The sequence below is a fragment of the Hesperophylax consimilis genome, chromosome 14 (genome assembly GCF_061612785.1).
Source record: "Hesperophylax consimilis isolate HC1 chromosome 14, BYU_Hcon_1.0, whole genome shotgun sequence".
Lineage (NCBI taxonomy): Eukaryota > Metazoa > Arthropoda > Insecta > Trichoptera > Limnephilidae > Hesperophylax > Hesperophylax consimilis.
In genome coordinates, this window is record NC_142849.1 from 24,091,449 (window position 1) to 24,111,494 (window position 20,046).

Sequence of the window (20,046 nt, forward strand, 5' to 3'; positions counted from 1 at the left end):
TTCAGCATATCGGTCGCCATACATTCCCATTGGGAAGACCACTAAAATAGGCCAAGCCACTACATTTGTGCTCGCAGCTTGGTCTGACATGTCTATCAACGTAATCACAACATACATTTAAGATTATTAATACAATTAAGACGATAAGGTACATAAAAAAGATAAAAAATTGGTATTTTCGTAAAATTAACATTTATTGACATTCTTTTCTTTATTAGTTAAGTTGTCAACATAACAAAAAATAAAATTAATGCTAGATCAGTTTAGACAGAAGTACGAGCCCTTGACTATAGTTTCTTACTTCTGGCCCTGAATAGCTTCTTCATCTGTCTTATCACCCAAATTTGTGGCGACTGGGTCATCATATTCCTCGTCATCGTCATCAACGAAGTCTTCTACAGCATTCTCGCAGGAGTTGCCATTGCAATGAATGCAGAGTAGGGAACATTTCAAACCCGACTTTCTGCAGGTGCACTTTCCATCGCAACCTTTTTTGCATTGACATGATATGAAGTTCAGAAAGGCCTGAGGTGCAGCTTCCTTCAACATTGTTACTGGAGTAAGTAACCCAACAGCATCCTTTTTCCACCCCCATTCAGTCGGATCTTTATCGTTACCAAGCCAAGTCTGCACTTGCAAGTATGTTCTTGAAGCGTGTTGCTGGACTGCATCTTTGGTGGGTGGTAGCCTGGATAAATTGAATTTGTTCTTTTTTACTCCTTTGACAAAAATGATGTACATTAAATTTTCCAAATTCGATTTCTCGTTGCAGCCATACAAAAGTGCAAATAGTTGTTCGGCAGCCAAAGTGATTGTTTCTGTCTTTGTTTTTGGGTCTTGAAATACACTAACAAGTTCATTCACTGAGTGGTTCTTGAGAAGAATATTACAAAATTTGTGTTTGCCTTGACCGAACGGAGCTTCAGTTGTATCGCAACCACTTATGGCATGAAGGAATAAAAATGTTTTCAACTATTTCAATGTGTTTAAAACATTTGTTCGAGTAAAACGCGTTAGGTGATTTACCTTTTCCAACTTTTTGGTAATATACGTTGGGAGGTGAGAAAGCTGTGAGGAGTACCAGCAGGTCAATATCCTGACCAACGATTATGACTACATCATGTTGAGATGACAACGAATTTGCTGTGTTCACTATGAGAACGTCAGCATCCTCTTCAGCTTGTACTGTCGTTATGTGGGATCGTGCAAATGAGGTTCTGAGTAGGGAAATAAAACGAGACTTTTCCTGTGGCCCTTGTGGGTGCATGCTTTCAAAAAACAAAACTTCAGCAGAAGTTGTAACTCTAGCACGCCGTGCTGTTTCCACCCCTTTAGTGCTTTTCTTTTCCATAGAATCTGGGTATTCATCGAATACCACTACTGCATTGGATCCATAATGATTTTGTACATACCTGACATATTGCTGGAAAATTACTGAAAAAGGTTGAGAACGACCCCATACAACTTTGTGCAGTAAATATCCTCCATCAATTACGTGTATTTTACTGCTTCCCAGTTCTTTATTATTTGGTAGAGGGTTGAATGATGAATAAAATATAGACTAGGCTATACTATACTATAATATATAATAATACTATAATATAGGCTCAAGACGTGACACGCGGCAACTGAAGGGAACCGGAGGGGAGGAGTAGAAGGGTGGGGGGTAGCCCCCCCCATACCGAAGTGCCCTCTAGTAAATTTATAGATGTATGTATTTAAAAATGCAAACAAAAATCTAATAACGTGATAATAAACTGTGATAGATTTTCTGTGCGTACCTACCTAGATTTGTTTATTCTTTATATCTGTAAAAAAAACTATATAAACATATAAACTGCACAGCCTTTTTTGAAATTTTATGTTCTACATAATTGGTACCAATAAAATTTTCATGAAATTCCACTGGAAACGAGGTATTTATAAAAAACCAAAACTAGTCGCGCAAAAAACTTGTTTTTTCAAAAATATACGCACCTTTACGACTTTCTACCTCGGTACTTATTAGAGATAGAAGAAATTTGTTTTAACAAAAGTTGTAGGTTATTTTATGTTCTATTATACTTGTTAAGATATTTTAGCCAAAATTTGCATTGGAAATGAGATATTTGGGAAAAACTAGATTTTGGCCCGATTTCGGCCAGTTTTTTTCAAAATGGCGGCGAGAGCACAGGTGCGCAAAGGTCGGAAACTCAGATTTTACATCAGGGGATCAGTTTATATAACATATAAAAAAATTGGGACTACCGGAATTACTTCGATCGCGACCCCCTTTTTGGCGCTAATTGCACTGGCCTAATATGAGTTGTTCCCAAAAGCGAAAAAATTTGCCTGAACTTGCGAGGTCATCGTGGTTAATTTTTTTTCCAGTAATGAGTGGAACTTAGTTAATAACAATAAAAATACATGAAACTCTGGTAAAATGCTATTTTTCCAAAGGAAAGATAATTTTAGTTTTCTTTTGGCTGTTATCTATAATCTATCTGATTTGGGGTAACGCAATAAAATCAGAATCTTGGAATACGGAATTTTGTAGCTGTGGTATTCGAAAAACTGATCTAAGATGTCAATTTTCACAAAATTCATAAAGGGCCACTTTTTCGAAAACTAACGATTTTTTTCTAAATCGTCATGTGTTGGCCTGTCAGCCCTCCAATGGATAAAGACTTTTAAGATATTCTATAGGTATATTAGAATGTTAAACACAATGAAATGTTGAATGAAGTTGATACTCACAGGCTCTACTTCTAAGGTCCCAGATCTTAAGGGTCCTGTCGTGGCTTCCTGTGATAACTTTCGAGGGCTCCCCTAGGAACTTGGCGGCCATCACCTTGCCGCTATGCCCGGTGAGGGTATGCTGTGAACAAAATAAAACTTGGAATGAGCAAACATTAATAAACCACAGTTTTTTTTTCTAAACAAGGTAGAGGTAATGCTAATTCAAGTCTTAATAATGGTGACTGATGTCAAAAGGAAGATTTTCAACGGTTGAAAAAAAAGCCTAGTTAGTTCGTAGTGATTCTCACTAAGACAATAACGAACAGTCAACCAATAATAGATTTGCACATCATAAAATTTAGACGAAAAATAAAAGTAGATAGATAATTATATAAATAAACAAAATACTAGAATAAACAGAGTAGGTACTTAAAAATTCATAGCTTGCATCACTTAAATGGCCATTTTAATAATTGTCCCTCATTGGTAAACGTTGACCATGTTACTTTTCTAGGTGTAAAAATTGATCAATATTTAAAATGGACTGAGAATATAATATTAACTATTTACACATTAAATATTAAAAAAACGAAGTTTTTTCTAAAAAACAATCAGGAATGTCTTCAGTAAAAAAGGGTTAGGACGGGTTGTTTCGCAGAATTTGAACAATTCATCAAATTTCAACGTCGATTTTAAAGTTCTGTGAAAGTCCTATTGACATTCTGTTATTATATAATTACGGGCGAGATGCTTCACAGAACTGAAATAATAATAGAATTGGAATGGAACTTTTACTGAACATGAAAATTAACTGTGAAATTTGATGAATTGTTCAAATTTCTTGAAACAACCCGTCCTTAATATAGATCTATATGGCTCTTTGCAAATCGCTCTTAGAATACGGTATTATCAGATGGGGGAAGAAAATGACAATATCCTAAAATCACTCATTAAAACCTAAAAAACGTAATGAAAATTATTATAACTTGTTCTGTTTCATGTTTCATTTGGATTAATTAGTATTTATTTCTTAGATTCTTAATAAGCAATACTCATTTTTCTCTATGCAGGCGAAGTGTAAAAAAGAAAATATACATATTGGGTTATTTGAACCCCGCCCAATTTTGAAAGATTTTTTCACTGTCTTTACGTTTAATGGTGCAAAATGCTACATAATACTATTATTATTTAGTGCTGTCTTGCAGAGTATCCCATTTATAGGACGCCACAGAAAGGACACTGACCTGCGGCTTTATAAGGCCATTGGCAAGGTCGTAAAATCAGCGAGGTGTGTGATAAGTATGGAGTATAAAGCGAAGGATGGGAAGGTTCGTGAATGAAGATAAATCATGACAATAATTAATACTCGAGATGACGGAGAAAAGTAATTAAACTGCTAATAAACACATATTACAAAATATAGGCGCTTATGAACGCACATAAATACTGTAATATAATCATTTTTCTTTCCAATGATCACAGTAAAATAAATGAAGGTTATATTAAATTTTATTACCTATAGATTTTCATTACATCGGAACAAGTTGTCATTCATTACATCGGAACAAATCACAGAAGAATATATATTTATTTATTTAGAATTTACGGCACAAGTGCCATTTACATACAAAGTGTTTATTTTATTTTTTTACATAGTATTAAATTTTGATGAGAAAACATAACAAATAAAATAACAGTAAAGAAAGAAGCAATGACAATAGACTGTTATTTAGTTACCTAATTAAAATAAGTGGCGTTAAAATGTGTTATTAGTTCAGCTTTATACTTTACAAGGGGAATATTAAAAGAATCTGCGATTTTAGCATAAAAGTTCCCAAGTGTGTGCAATCTATTTACAACTGAGTTATATCCTGAGACTGTTGTATGATTGCCACAATAATACATACAAGAGGACCTTGATCTAATGGTAGGTACATGGAATTGAATCAACATTAATATGTCAGGGCTATCCAACTGATAATTTATAATTTTCTATAAAAATATAAGATCAAAAATTTTTCTTCTATCACTTAACTTAAGCAATTTCAATGAATGTAATAAGAAATCATAATCTATTGTTTCTAAAAGAATTCCAAGCCGAAAATTAATACACCTAAAAAATTTGCGTTGGACTCTTTCAATGGTATTAATGTGATTATTAAAGACAGGTGACCAAATTGTAGAGTTGTATTTTAGAATACTTCTAACGAGAGATGTGAACAGAATTGTTAATGTGTTGATATTTTTAAAATCCTTGGAAATTCTTACTATAAAACCTAACATTTTCATAGCCCTGTTAGTGATAGAAGTTATGTGATCAAATATTATGCCTAGGTCAAGTATTTCGATTACAGAGTCAAGTCAACATTACACAATCAATAATTATAGATTATTGGTTGTTTGATTTAGTGTAACCTCATAACTTGGCATATATTCGTAGCTCGCACATGAGCAAATAAATTAGCGTTTTTCATTATTTATAACTTTTCATTACATCTGAAAAAGTTGTCATTCATTACATCAGAACAAGTTACAGAAGAATATATACTTTCGTAGCTCACATATGACCATTTTATCATTACCTATAGCTTTTCATTACATCGGAACAAGTTTTCATTCATTACATCGGAACAGTTTACGGTAGAATATATATACATTCGTCGCTCGCATAAGAGAAAATTAAAATGACATTAATGACCATTTTTCTTTATTTTTAAATACTCTAAATACACACAGCCTTACTAATAAAGTGGAGTAATTTTTACACAATAAGGAACAGCAGTGAAAAATATTATGGCTAAAATATTTATTCAAGAGAGAGTACCAAAACAGTGTGCAATATTTTATTTTATTTTTATTTTTGTTTATTGCAGAAACAAACAGTACATAATTACATAGATGACAATAGTTACAAAGTTATAAAAGTTAGTATAATAATTTGTACCAATGACATGTCGCTGTCATATATACATAGGAGGTATATTATACATTTACGGTTAAGTTACATTTTTAAGTTAAAGGCATATAATAGGCAAGGCAGATTTCCGAAACTACCAAAATATGTTTATTATTACATCGCTAGGTGGCAGTAAGGATGCCTTCACCGATGTACAATATTCAACATTATACGTGAGTTATGAAGAGACATATAGATATTCAAGTAAAAAAACAAACCAATAACAAAATGTGGCTTGTTTATGGAACTTACAATTTGGGTAGAGTATTTAGTATGATCTTTTTTACAAATGTTTCATCATTTGCTTGTTATTGTAAATCATATTAGGTTTGAAGAGCTGACAATAGGTTTTTAAGTTCGCGATATTATGTGAAAGGAGGAAAGCAACCGTAAGCGGCGTTTTGCACCGTTAGCGGTTGCTTGGTTCCTTTCGTGGTCGCGTTTCGTTAGGGACTGAAGTGTGGGTAGGAGTGAGCGCTATTCCATTGTAAACGGTGTTTGGGATCTCATGGTTCAAGTAATCCATTAAATTATTATCAATAAATTTTACATGTTATTTAATGTTATCATGTTATACATTTTATTGTTACTGTATTTGTAATGTTAAAGTGTTGCTTTGCTTGATTCTCCGTAATGGCAATCTTGTATTATTCTTCTTATATATTGACCTCGAGAAATAAAATAAAGTTTTTTTTTATATTTTTTATTTTTTAATTTTTTTGTGTTATTTAGTACAACTAAACAACAATATTTTTTAACCATGGCAGTAGCTGTCGTGCAAGGCCGCAGAAAACCATGACAAAACTGCAGCGACACTCACTCTTTATTTTAATAAAACAAATATAATAATGAGAGTTTATTCCAGAATGTACAAAAATAGTACAAATATTGACAAAATAACAATGCATTCATACATAGAATGGAACAGAAAAGAAACAAAAAATATAGTATATGTTAATAAATGTTCATGGGGGATATTTGACAGGCTCCTGTTTCGTTTGAAGGCCATCAGGGGGGACTCCATCCAGGCAACCATGGCAGTGATGATGGTATTCTTCGACTGGCGTAGTCTGCGCCATAAGCTTCCCCTGCGGTGGAACAAAGGTTTATTTTAATATACACAGGATGTTAAGGGACGTACTTGACTTACTTTAACCAGTGATTCCTGACATTATTTAGAGAAAAAATGTAAATAAAATTTTGTTCTCCTGTGACTTTTTCAAAATGTCACCGGAAATGTCACATCGAACATCAAAAATGTCACCGGTGACCGTAAATTCATTTACAGTTTTTACTGCAAATAATATCAGGATTTACTGGTTAAAGTAACTCAAGTACGTCCCTCAACACCCTGTGTATATGTTTAATACATTACATAAAAGGAACTTCAAGGAAGGGTTCTTCAGAGTGAGCTCTTCAGGAAGTTATCTAAAATCGTATCAGAATCTAAAATTTGAACAATATTTACATTAGTTTCAATAACACGTAACAGATTTTTCTTGCATTTTTTAAGTTTTTCTGTTCGAATTTGTGTCGCTGCTTTTCGTTTTTTCTCCAACGCGGATATAATATACTGTGGGTCACGAATGGGCATTGATCTTTTAAATCTAGGATCTATGATTTCTGGTAATAAACAATCCATAAAGAAAGTACTTAATCTGCTTTCCATCTTTTCTCCCCAAAATTTGTCATCTCGTTTTATTATTTCTATCTTTAATGGAATTGCTTCACCCAACCAGACGGCAAAAATACATACAGACTTATTGGAAATGTGAAGTTGACCCTGTACTTGATAATACCAGTTGTGATTTGTATTTGTAAAAATTTTTTTTTTGTTTTTATCTTCCTTCCAGAACGTAATTTTTTTTTTTGCTATTGCTTCTTCAAATAGCATCCCACTAGCAGAAATCGGACATTTAATTTCTAATATTGTACTATCATTTACCAAACCATCTGGAGTGGCTCCTAAGAATGGGAAAATTTCATCAATAAATAAGCCACAGTCATCGACCACAATATTTTCTTGAATGCAAAGTTGCCTTTTTGCAACTTGCTCATGGTCTCTACCATATTGCACAGATTTTATATTATCTAGAGAGCGGCCGTATAATATTGATTTAACTAAATTAGCACAACTGATGGTTTGACTTCGTTTACAGATATTACCAAATAAAGAAGCTGTTAACATGTTTCTTCTGCGTTGCAGCCACTCCCCGCTATCAGACTGCAAGACAGTTCGTCTTTCAACTGCCTTCTTTTCACTTTTTGAAATGTCGAGTAGCTTTAAGAATTCTGCCTTAGCACATTCATATGCATCATGTTCCATATCCATTTTTTCGCACAATTCGCCATAATGGATATCAGGTGCTCCTGATTTTGTAAGTAAATGTCTCCCTTGTTTTTTTCGTAAAGATCTTTTATCGTTTGTTTTAGAAGCCACTCTTCTTTTTTTTCTTTTCAATTCTAATCGTTTCAAAAAATTACTAGGGCTCCTGTTGAAAATCTGCTTATGTAAAGAATAATACGGTCGCTTGGAATTGAAAGAAACTACTGCAGCTGCACAACGACCCATATATGACTGTTTTAAAGAATAATTAATTCGTTTTCCACCAATAAATTTTGCAATAACTCCATTGAAACTCTCAACAATATTACTGTCTAAACAATGTACTAGACTCCGGGCATTGTTGACAAGACGAGAATTAGCTTCCATAATTTTTGAAAATATAATATTGTTTTGTAACTTTGGAACGTGATTGTGGTCTAATGTTTTATTTGGATCAATTTTAAATTTGCAGAAGTACAGTAAACAATCTTTATGTTCACCGAAAACATGTTTGGGTCCATTTAATAAATCTTTCCTTAAATCGATAATTTTTTGGTCTAATGTACTATTTGATTGCATCCTGTAATTTGCAGCTCCAACTACCGCCTTCCTAAGACGAAGTTTGTTGGTTGAAACAATTTTTCTAAATTCCAAAGGAAAGCCGGTATCTTTCGTAATTTTTTCAATTTGATTGCTGTAGTTTCGAATTAAGTGGTTAGAGCATTCTATTTTCTGTACTGTAATATTGGGATATGGGTGACTACTTCTGATTCTGGCATAAGTGCTGGAGTCTCCATCGGCAATGAGGGTTGAATATATAAGACCGTACATACTTATCGATTGTTGAAATCCGTCTAAAATTGCTTCAGCTTCCATTCCGCTTGAAGAACCAACATAATTTTTGAAGCATGTGTGCTCGGGCACAGGAATTTTCAAATTTATAGCTCTTGCGCAGTTCGTACAGTACTTATTTTTAACTGCCATGTAAATAATTTTTTTTGTGCGGTAACCGATTATCGTAGCAGCTCCTGAGAGGGCGGAGTAGTTGGTTTTATAAGATCGTTTAGACCAACATGCATCAGCTACTACAGTGATCATTGGCGTCCCGTTTTCATCAACATCGCCGCTTTGAATAGCCAGTTTTTTTTCTTCATCGGCTGCCGCAGCCATACTGGTAAATTTGGTTTTCTCCCACCATTCACAAACCTTCTTATGGCATTTTCCATATCCAGCAATAGATAAGGACGGAACTTCAAGGGTAGCACATATTTCTTCCATGCCCGAATAACCCGATCCTATGCTCATTATTCCCGACACAAAAGATTCGTTGATGCCAATGCCTTCTTGTATGCTTTCGGACGTTTTAAGTTTAAAATGTTTACCACATAACACACATTTTAAATTAAAAGTAGAGTTCAAACCATTTCTATTTTCTGAGGTAAATCGTAAATGCTTTAAATTGCAGTTAAAAAGGGAATCATGTTGACTAATACATTGGAGTTGTTTAAAAAAATAATCAAATTGTACTACTCTCCGCCCTTCTATGCAAATATCATCGCTTTCTTCTATCGCCTTTTCAATAACAAGCTCTTGCTCTGATTCTTCACAGCTCCATCCTTGGTCATTGGTCACAGGTTTTTTCCCCAAAAAATTGCTGTCTTTTTGGTCCTGAACATAAAATAAAATTTTAGTAAAATACAAACCTATTATTACGATGTTGGGAACACGCGTCATAGAAATCATAAAAATTCTCGCCTTTCGACAATATACTTCATGAGGGCTAAAGCAGGTGCATGTAACAAGTGTTCCGATATATCAGGAATATAGGTAGAGATGGCAAAAAAAAACGCGAAAAAATATTTATGGTTCGAAAATAGGGCATTTATAAGTTTTCTTTGCGTTTCAAGGCATTTGAAAGTGTTTCCAGTGATTTCTATTTCGCGAATTAACGCGAAAAACGTGATTTTGGCCGTATTTCAGCTAAATTATTCTATTTAGCGAAATAGGCGCGAATTTCCCGAAAATACCGGGTATTGACTGACAGGCGTACGAGAATGAAGGAGCCCACTATTGAAACGTGCGCAATGCTATCATTCAATCAGTAAAGTGCCACATCCATTGTTGCATGTATTTACCTGTATTTCAAATATGCCTACTTTATTTCATTTTTGGAAGCCTGTCCTACCTCTTTTTACAATTTTGTTACTATTTTATGTGTAAATATTTAATATTTTTAATTTATACTGTACGCTGAATTTAAACGCTTTCCGAGAATATAGCGTATTTTGTAAGTCAAAGAACCATACAAATTGGAGAAGCTGATACAGTAATATTTAGTCCTGTACAACTAAAGAATAATTGAGAAAAATGCATAAGGAAGGTAGTTTCATGTGAATGTGCAGGGAAAAGTATTATGCCTACTTTATTTAATTTTTGGAAGCCTTTCCTACGATTTTTTATAACTTTGTTACTATTTTATGTGTAAATATTTAATATTTTTATACTGTAGGTTAAAATAGCTTTTTGACATTACCCATTTTTTGCGAAATAAATTACGCCTATTGATGTTAATCGCAATCTGCATTTGTTGTGTTTGTGTTCGACCCGTACTTAGAGTTTCCTTCCTTATTAATTTAATATTAAAAATAATTATTTATAATCTTTCACATGGAAATATGTACTTGCAAATGAAGGTTAAACATATATTTTACCAAAAATACTTAAAATATGCGCTAAAAACATTCACGAAATACATTTTTTTCTATTTTGCTACAAAACGCTAAATTATGCCTCAAAATGCTATAAAACCCTAAATTTCCAATTGCTAATGCTAACAAAATCTGAAAATTAATGCTAAATTTTGCCATCTCTAAATATAGGTAAATAGGCTATGAGAAATCGTCTTTTCAAACTTTGACACCTCATATCTCAGAACAAGTTAAATGAAGTTAGAACCCTATCCAAATGAGGTGACGAATAGTAAATGCGAGATATTTGAAGTATATAAGTACCTTTTCGACAGTAGTGGCTGATGAACCAATAAGAATATCCTCGTGGTCTAAATCTTCCAAGTTTGGTCCTTTGTGTGCAATATTTACAGTAGACTCATTTGGTTCTATCGTATGTTGGTGTTTTTGCTGTATTTTTTCCTAAATAAAAAAGCAAAAAAAAAAATATATTATGATGAAAAAGTCCAGAACCCCCCCCCCCCCCCCCCCCCCGTGACTCCAACGCACTCAAATTAATTTGTTGCTCGAAGCATACCTTGTTTGGAGTATTTTTTCCGGCTGCTATGGATAAATCATGTGTTGATCTACAAAGAGAAAAATAATATAATTATTTGAAACTGTACAACACAACACATAGATAGAATATCTTTGATTTGACAATGTGTGAATGGTTACGTGTTTATACGCGGAAAGGTGATATGAACTAAAAATGATTCGGCGTGAGATGGTAATTTTTGGTTCAATTACCAAACGTGCCCTATGAAAAAACGTTCTATCTCCCACTTAGTCAGAGCGCGTAAAGACAATGAATTCTCTCACACACACTTGCATAAAGATGCCGCCAGTAAACAACATGACGTTAGTGCTAACCGTTAGGAAACGGAACGCATATTAAATGTTGGATATTACACGTTTCAAAGAATTTGACACTTGAAAATATACAATGCGACAAATTTATATGAAAAAAGAGAATTTGTGAGTACTTACTGTTTTCGTAGCTTCTTTAAATTATTGCAATGCTTCAAGTGAGTCGGTATTCTACTTTTAGACCCATTAATGAAACATTTTGATGGCATTTTCGAAATATATACGCCGTGAAACAGGGAGCGATAGCTTCAGTACCGTTCACGGGGGCTTCTCACCCGTAATAAGTAAAATACTGTGAAATGTCTTGAAAATTTGGTGCAAGATGAAGTATTTATTTAATTGTTAATATCCACAGATATCATAACGATAATAAGAGGCCGTACTTCTACAGATGTGTGTATTATATACATATTTTAAATTAAAAATATTGTGTAAAAGCGTTTTTAATGCGATAATCATGGATCGAAGTTTTAAAAGTGGGTTGTATGGTGTATCAATGTTTTTATTTTTTATAGTCGAATGCCTACAACAACTACAAAAAAAAATAGGCAGACTGAAAAATAATAGTCCATTAATTGGTATAAAAAAATATGAAGTCTGAGAATGACATACGAAAGGTAGTATTAAGCCGTTTTAGGGAGCCGTTTTCCAGCAAATCACCATTATGCCCTATAACCCACTCTTAAGTTAATTAGTGTGCTGGGGAAGGAGAGAGGTGTGTGTGAGTGTTTGTGTGTGTGTACGTGTGCGTGTGTGTCTGTGTGTGGTTGTATGTGTTATGTTGGCGAATTTAGTGTGCTAAAAAAGTTTTTCTTAAATAGAGGGAGAGAATCAAAAAATATATCGGTACTTGTGCTTGTTTGAATTGAGTTGAATGTTTGAAGGATGCGAGAAATAGGGGAATTGGCTGCAGCGTTTGTATTATTACTAGTCGTGTAAAAAAGGTTGGTGTGTCGAGTTCTTTTAGATGGGGTGTTAAAATTTATTTGGGATAGAAGTTCTGAGCAGTCTATTTCGTTATGTATTATTTTATGGAGAAATGTCATGTCAGCTACCGTTCGCCTGGATTTCAGGGATTGGAGAGTGCAGATATAATTATTGTTGTATTTATAACCTAGGTACTTAATAAATTTATTTTGTATGCGCTCCATATTATTGACATAGTAAGTGTATTTGGGATTCCAGACAGGCGATGCATATTCCAGTGTACTTCTGACTAGTGAGGAATAAAGCATTACTAGCGTACGTGGATTTTTAAATAATTTACTCAGACGCAGTATGAAACCTAACATTTTGTAAGATCTAGCAGTGATTGAAGAAATGTGCGTATTAAATATAAGTTTACTATCTACGTAGACTCCAAGGTCAATATAGTTGTGAATGAGGAATACTTGGAACAGGTGAATGAGTTTGTGTATTTAAGAAGTATGTTTACGAGAGATGGTAAGGCTGACAAAGATATTGAAAGAAGGGTAAATGCAGATAACTCCATTAATAGAGGACTGAACGCAGTTGGCGCTAACAAACAATTGTCCAAAGAAGCAATGTTAGCAGTCCACAATAGAGTGCTGGTACCTACCCTCGTGTAAGGAAGTGAGGAATGGAACTGGCAGAGAAAGGTTGGAAGAAGACTGAATGCTGCAGAAATGAGATCCCTGAGGTGTATGTGTGGTAAAACCATATATGATAGTGTGAGAAATGTGGAGATCCTTAAAGAGTGCAAGGCTGATGTAAGTTTGATGAGTAAGATCAAGAAAGGGACGCTTAGATGGTTTGGGCATGTAGAGCGAATGAGCGAAGAAATTAATGTAAGGAGAATATACGATGCAAATGTGAATGGTGGCAGAAGTCGGGGACGCCCGAGGAAGACATGGCACGACCAAGTGAATCCGATACTTGAGTCGGGCCATGTTAGGAGTCAGAATAATAGAAGAGTATGTATAAGACGATGTATGAATGTGACTGAGGCAAGGAGTGTGTGCCAAGACCGAGTTGTTTGGCGGTCCGTCTTCTCTACCTACCCCTGCGGGGAAACGGCGTGATGGTTTAGTTAGTTATATTTTTTATATAGGTCAACAAACGCCGATTTCGAATATATAAATTTTATTACATATACTATAATATAACAACTATATTATGAGTCCGTCTCAGTTTAGTAAGGAGTTGACCCAACTGAGTTAAAAAAGAAAGCTCCTTGTGACGTAACGGGCGTTTTAGTGGACATTTGAAAATTATAACTCTAATAATTATTTTAACTATCAAAACTAACTAAAAATAAAGAAAAATATACATTTTTTTTGTTGTTGTTTTTGATAAACAAAAATGGACTGCAGTTCCTCAACGGTGAATGTAAAATCCTTACTAAAAGAAACGTAAAAGAGAAACTGATATTTAAATTAGTTCATAAAAAGATAAACATTGTTTATACAGCCAAAGAGGGTTGTTTATATGTTGTATAAGACGTAAATAATGATAATTTCTCATCGAATTTCGGAATGTTTTCAAGGTATTTTAACTGTCCTATATATTTTTGAAGATGATTTATACCATTTAAGAACCTAGATAAATTTATTTTCTATATAAATGTTTTTATTTAATTTCGTATTATATGAAAAATTTCGACGATTTGAGTAAAAATGTTTGTGGTAAGATTTTTTTCATAATCATTATTAAAATATTCCAATTTATATATAAAAATATATTTATATTTATATTTTATGGATTATTTTCTAATCCTACACCTTTCACCCTTCTGACTAACTTAGTTTTTTAACTACAATACTTACTCATTTTATATTTTATTCAACGAACTGTTTTTACAAGTATTTATGCATTTCTTTGAGAAAATCTTAAGTGCACATAAAATACTAACAACATATTATTAAAGTAACAAAAGAAATATATTTAATTCCGACGCGAACTTTGTAAATTGAACAGAAACCGTGAATTACCAAACTATGTGTTTAGCCGATTAATGCATATTCCCAGAATTCGGCGCGAAGAATTCGATACAATCTGTGTACGGAATTTCACACACAAGACTGTAAGGCTGTATTGTAATATACAGCGAAGTCTTACAGTAACAGTTATAATGGTTCGAATGACACGAAACCCAAGCAGTTTTGAAGTTAACCAGCGGTCCCATAGTTTAGTTAGTAGCGCGAGTGATACGAATCGAAGCACCTAAAGCTGCTACCACGTGAATTACTTAGTCTTACACAATGAGGAGCAAAGAGCAAAATTAGTCTTCTATTCTCAAGAGAATAGTGGAAAACGGGGATACTTTAATTTTTTAATGATAAATGTATCTTTGCCAAAGCATTCTATTTCAATAAAACGCTTCGCAAAAACACGTGTAAATATTTTACCCCCAGAGCAATTTGGGATATTTCTCACAGATGTAGATTTCGAACGAGAACACTCGTAGATTTTTTTTGGAAGATATTTCTACCAGCCTACCACGGACTCATAAAAGTCATGCTATCTTAATTTGTATTATCTTGTGATATAGAATTTAACAGTGTTAGAGAGAGAGAACACCACGCTCTGTATTTGCATACAAAAGTTTACCATTGAAGCTAAGGAATTATTTTAAATAATACTATGAAACAACATTTGCCATTTGAAATACGCATATAAACACACACATACACACAAAAATATATATATATATTATATTATATTTATTATATTATATTATATATATTATTATTTTTTTAAATTTGAATACCGTACAAGAGTCCCAACTGCTCCCAATCGTGTAGTGTAGTAATTACCGTTTACACGATAAAAATCATCGAAAAGCGATATAAAAAAAAAATTTATTGTGTATAATGTTAATTGTGTTTAGTGTTAAATGTGTATAATGTTAATTGTATATAATGTTAATTGTATATAATGTTAATTGTGTACAATGTTATTTGTGCATAATGTTAATTGTGTATAGTGTTAATTGTGTATAATGTTAATTGTGTATAATGTTAATTGTGTATAATGTTAATGGTGTATAATGTTAATTGTGAATAATATTAATTGTGTATAATGTTAACTGTGCATAATGTTAACTGGGTATAATGTTAATTGTGTATAATTTTGATTTGTAATACTAACATCGAAAAGTGTATTTCATCTGCTTTGAAATACAGGGAATTTACATAAAATCGAACATAATGTGAAAATATTCTCCGCGCAATCCGTAATTTGGAGAAATACATTGCTATAAATGCATTGAAATAGTTTTTATAGCATAATATTATAGACTTAGCAAGGTAAATTAATTTGTGGCCTGTTTTAATGGTATGTAATGCAATATAGTATGTATTTTGAAAATGGAATCTAGGTCTGGGATAATTTTATGCAAATACAAAACAAAAATATTTCCTTTAAAATTAAACAATAACTTTGTAAACATCACTAATATATATCGTATAATACAGCCCTGATGAAGCTACGGTTTTAGCGAAACCCGGTAAGCATTAAGTATTTACCTATTAGTGATGTTTACAAAGTTATTGTTTAATTTTAAATTATAATGTCACATCACAAAGTAACCGCTTCATATGAAGAAAAAATATTTCCAATAAATACTTTTAAGAAAAGTCACCGGAGACCCAAACGTAACCTAAATTTTTACTCCAAATAAGCCCAGAAATCACAGATATGTCCCTCAACACCCTGTATATTCAGAAAACAAGTATTTAGCATTTACTATGGGTCAAAGCCACCACATTGTACGGAATGTAGGTACTTACAAGAATTCTGTGAGAAGTTTAAGTATTATTAGTATTTTGTATGGCAGAACGGTAACAGTGTTCTCTCGACCCGAGTAAAATTAATGATGTATGGATACTGAAAACTATTCATCTTACTATATTTGCAAAAGCGTCCGTAACTAACATTGAGCTAGGTCGCGGTTTCGAACATATTGATAAATCCATAATTTTATTGAACAGATGCATCGAGGTAAGGAATATAGGGCGAATAAGCAAGCTGGAGAAAGATAGTGGTGTATGAACTCCGCACCAATCTAAATACATAAAAATTCTGAAACAAATCCAGAAAAATCGTATTTGCGTTTATGTGTAAGCGTAACTTGTCCGAGGTCCATGGACTGGTCCAGGACTTACTAGACGTCAATTAATAGATTTACCCTCGAAACCAGACATTATGCAAATCTTGCAATACTTAATTTTAATATAATAGTCGTCACCACGAATTATCTAGGTACCACACGGAAGAACGGAAGTTCTATCACAGCATAGCAAGACAAGAGTAATGGTGCTATTGAAATGACGATCTAAAATAGTAGATAAATTAATAACCTTACAGCTTTTCGTGCCCATATCTTCCCAAACGTTAAAAATGTCAAAAATGTCGTACCTTCATAAATGTAAATAATAAAAAAACATATATATCACACGGAAGTGAATGGTAGAAAGTCAGGGACACATAAGGAAGACATGGCACGATCAAGTGAATCAAATACTTGAGTGACAAACAGAAGAGAATGTATGAGACAATGTGCATGAAGTATGTAGTGAGTGCCAATACAAAGAAATTGTGGAGAAACGGCGTCATGGATAGTTAGTTGATAATTTGGTAAACTTTATTATGCATGCTTCGATGTTGTGATGTTGATTGTTAAAATTGCCTCGCAGAAATGTAAGAAAGATTTATGAATAGAAAAAATACTGATCCATAAGTTTAGCTGAGCTTGAAGTTCTATTAACTGAAAAGTTGTCACAATAATGCAAAAAATATGTTCCGCTTGTATGGTCTTTTGTGAGAATTGTAACGGTTCATTAAATTGATGTAGGCTATTCGGGTTTTTCCAAATATAAAGAATTGGAATATGTGTATTTCATTCTGATGATTGAAATTTATTACTTTTCTTCAAGTATTAAAGACATTCTATAGGAGATTCATGTCAGGTGATACAGTTAAAAGTTGTGACAGATATCTAACTTTGTTATTCATAAATTAATTTAAACTACAAAGCAGACAACTTTTTCACACATGTGAAAATGTACAGCATTTGTTTAAACATCGGGGTTGTGTTACTTGTTTTGAATGCCCATACATATCTATAACCATTTTTTATTATAATTTTAGTTATATTTTTTTATGTGAATACCGCACAACAGTCCCAATTGCTCCCAACCGTCTGGAGCCAGTGAGACTATGGCATCCCTAAAGGGGTATGTTGCGAGGCTGTAGGTAGTGGAGAGGGAAGGGAGATGGGGAAGAGGAAGATGAGGGAGAACCAAGCTATTCAGATCTGGTCGCCAAACACGTATTAAGCCATTTCAAGCAACGTTTCATTTCTGAATGGTGGTCTTACACCGGGGCGATACTGAAAATATCTTCTACTCTAAAACATGCTGAAAGGATACTATATATTATTTTAAATGAATAATTTGTCGAACACGTCGGGATTTGAACCCGCAACCTTCGGCTTGCTAGTCGAGAGCCTTACCCCTTGACAAGAGAGGTCGTAGATCTAACTTAGTCTGATAATTCAACAAAAATTTTCGAATTCTTTTTGATTTAAAATATGAAATATCTGGAACAAACAACGCGGCGCATTTCCTCATTTTCAAACAGCTTAATTGGTATTTTAGAGCGCTACAGCTCATAACGGAACTGACGATGTAAGAAAAAATCAAAAGTAGCGCTAACCCAGAAATTATGTGTGAAAAAGAGCTGTGTAACAGAGCATCAGTAAGCCGAAAGTTAAATACACACTTATCATACATATAGATATAAAACAATTCAAGGGGCGGGTATGGGTACCGCTGCCTGGGAACCATTTATTAATCGAACCATCAAGTCACCCCGAGAGGTTCCCTACGTTGGTGACTTAGCAGGGGTGCCCGTGTTCATGGAGTGAGGCTTCACCTTGTCTTGGCGGCGGATGAGTATGCCCACCAACTGCGTGGCAGGCCGAATCGGAAGAGACTGGTTGGGGGAGACCTTTTGACCTCTCCAGCAAGACTTTAATTTATTTATTATGGTATATTTGATATACTAAAATATTAGGCCAAATAATGAATACATGGATATTGGATATATGCACAAAGTACAGTAACAACAACATCCCCAAAGATGACAAAGGCCCCGAGGGAATTACTTTCCGTAACGCCTAATACAGGATTTTCCAATAAGAGGTGTTTTTTGATATTCAATCGTAAAAGATCAATGGTTTCGTTGCTTGTGTGGCAAGTAGCGCCGTCTTGTTGGAAGTAAACGTTGTCCAGATCAATACCATTCAATTCCGGCCATAAAGAATCATTAATCATCTCTCGATAGCGCAATCCATTCACCGTAACTGTTGCTCCAGCCTCATTTTCGAAAAAGTAAGGTCCAATGACTCCGCCGGACCATAAACCGCACCAAACAGTCACACGTTGAGGATAGAGAGGCTTTTCAACAATAACTCCGAGCCCCAGATGCGACATTTTGCTTGTTGACGAAGCCACCGAGGTGGAAATGGGCCTCATCACTCAAAATAATTTGCATTTGATTCACTCAAGTGAAATTTAATAATTTCAATGCGTTGTTGAAGCGTGTATCGTTTCATTTTTATTAATGGCGTAGTTTCTACTTGTCAAATGTCAAAAAATGACAGCTTTAAAAGTAACATCTACCGAAATAGCGGGCTATTCAAAATAACACCTCTTATTGGAAAACACTGTATAATGTAAAATTCTAATATTTTAAAAGTACAAATTTAAAAATAAAAATTGTGATAATAATAGAGTCAAAATAATGGATAAATGACATACCTCCTTCAACAAAGTCGACCAAGTTTTTAGTTCAATCGAATAAAATCGACCGGTGATCTACTTTAGTCCATGGTCGATACAAAGTATTGTGAGTCATCGAGTTGACATCAGAATATCTGATCGACACGTGCAGGAGGCTCGCATTGACTGCGAATGCCTCCATTAAGTTCGATTCCGTGCGTGGAATCCAGAACCGTGGTGTTTTCTTTTTATAATTAAACATACCGTCTTCGATTTAAGAATCCAAACAATGTCATTTAAATGTTTTTCCAGTAAATATTCTCCAAGTTTGTCTCATCTGGAGCTGGGTGTAAATAAACTGCAATTGACAAAATAAAAAATAAAAATGAGTGAACTCAGCCGTTTGACTTTCATCTCTCCGTAAATTTGTTTGCGTGTTCCGTTTCTGGTTAAAGATGGTGGCCGTGTTGGATACTACATTTTTATCCCGCCAGAGTTCGCATGAGCTTAGATCCCACCATGAGCAATATTATGGTACCTATCCTACTGAAGAAAGTTTGAAAAAAGAATTGTCATTTCTTTGGACGGTATAATTCCTTGTTTTAATAAAAAATATTTATGCTTAGTATTAAGGTAGGTATGTAAGTACCCATTTACAAGTCGTATGATTTCAGAGGAAATTTGGTTTTAGAATTTTTAAACATA

General features: G+C 33.9%; 1 protein-coding gene and 1 long non-coding RNA gene across 4 annotated transcripts in view; both read right to left on the bottom strand.

Moving 5' to 3' along the window:
* Atg16 (Autophagy-related 16) overlaps positions 1-20,046 on the bottom strand; it is a 419,651-nt gene that overhangs the window by 24,190 nt on the left and 375,415 nt on the right. For all 3 annotated transcript variants that reach the window (XM_089639326.1, XM_089639325.1, XM_089639324.1), the window contains one exon: positions 2,737-2,857. In XM_089639326.1, coding sequence (XP_089495452.1) covers positions 2,737-2,857 — 121 coding nt within the window. The remainder of the gene's footprint in view (positions 1-2,736; positions 2,858-20,046) is intronic.
* On the bottom strand, positions 5,744-12,280 carry LOC149418097 (uncharacterized). The gene is made up of 3 exons (XR_016303153.1): positions 11,717-12,280; positions 11,265-11,313; positions 5,744-11,149 (listed from the first exon to the last, which is right to left on the bottom strand). It is a non-coding gene; the product is annotated as an uncharacterized LOC149418097 (long non-coding RNA).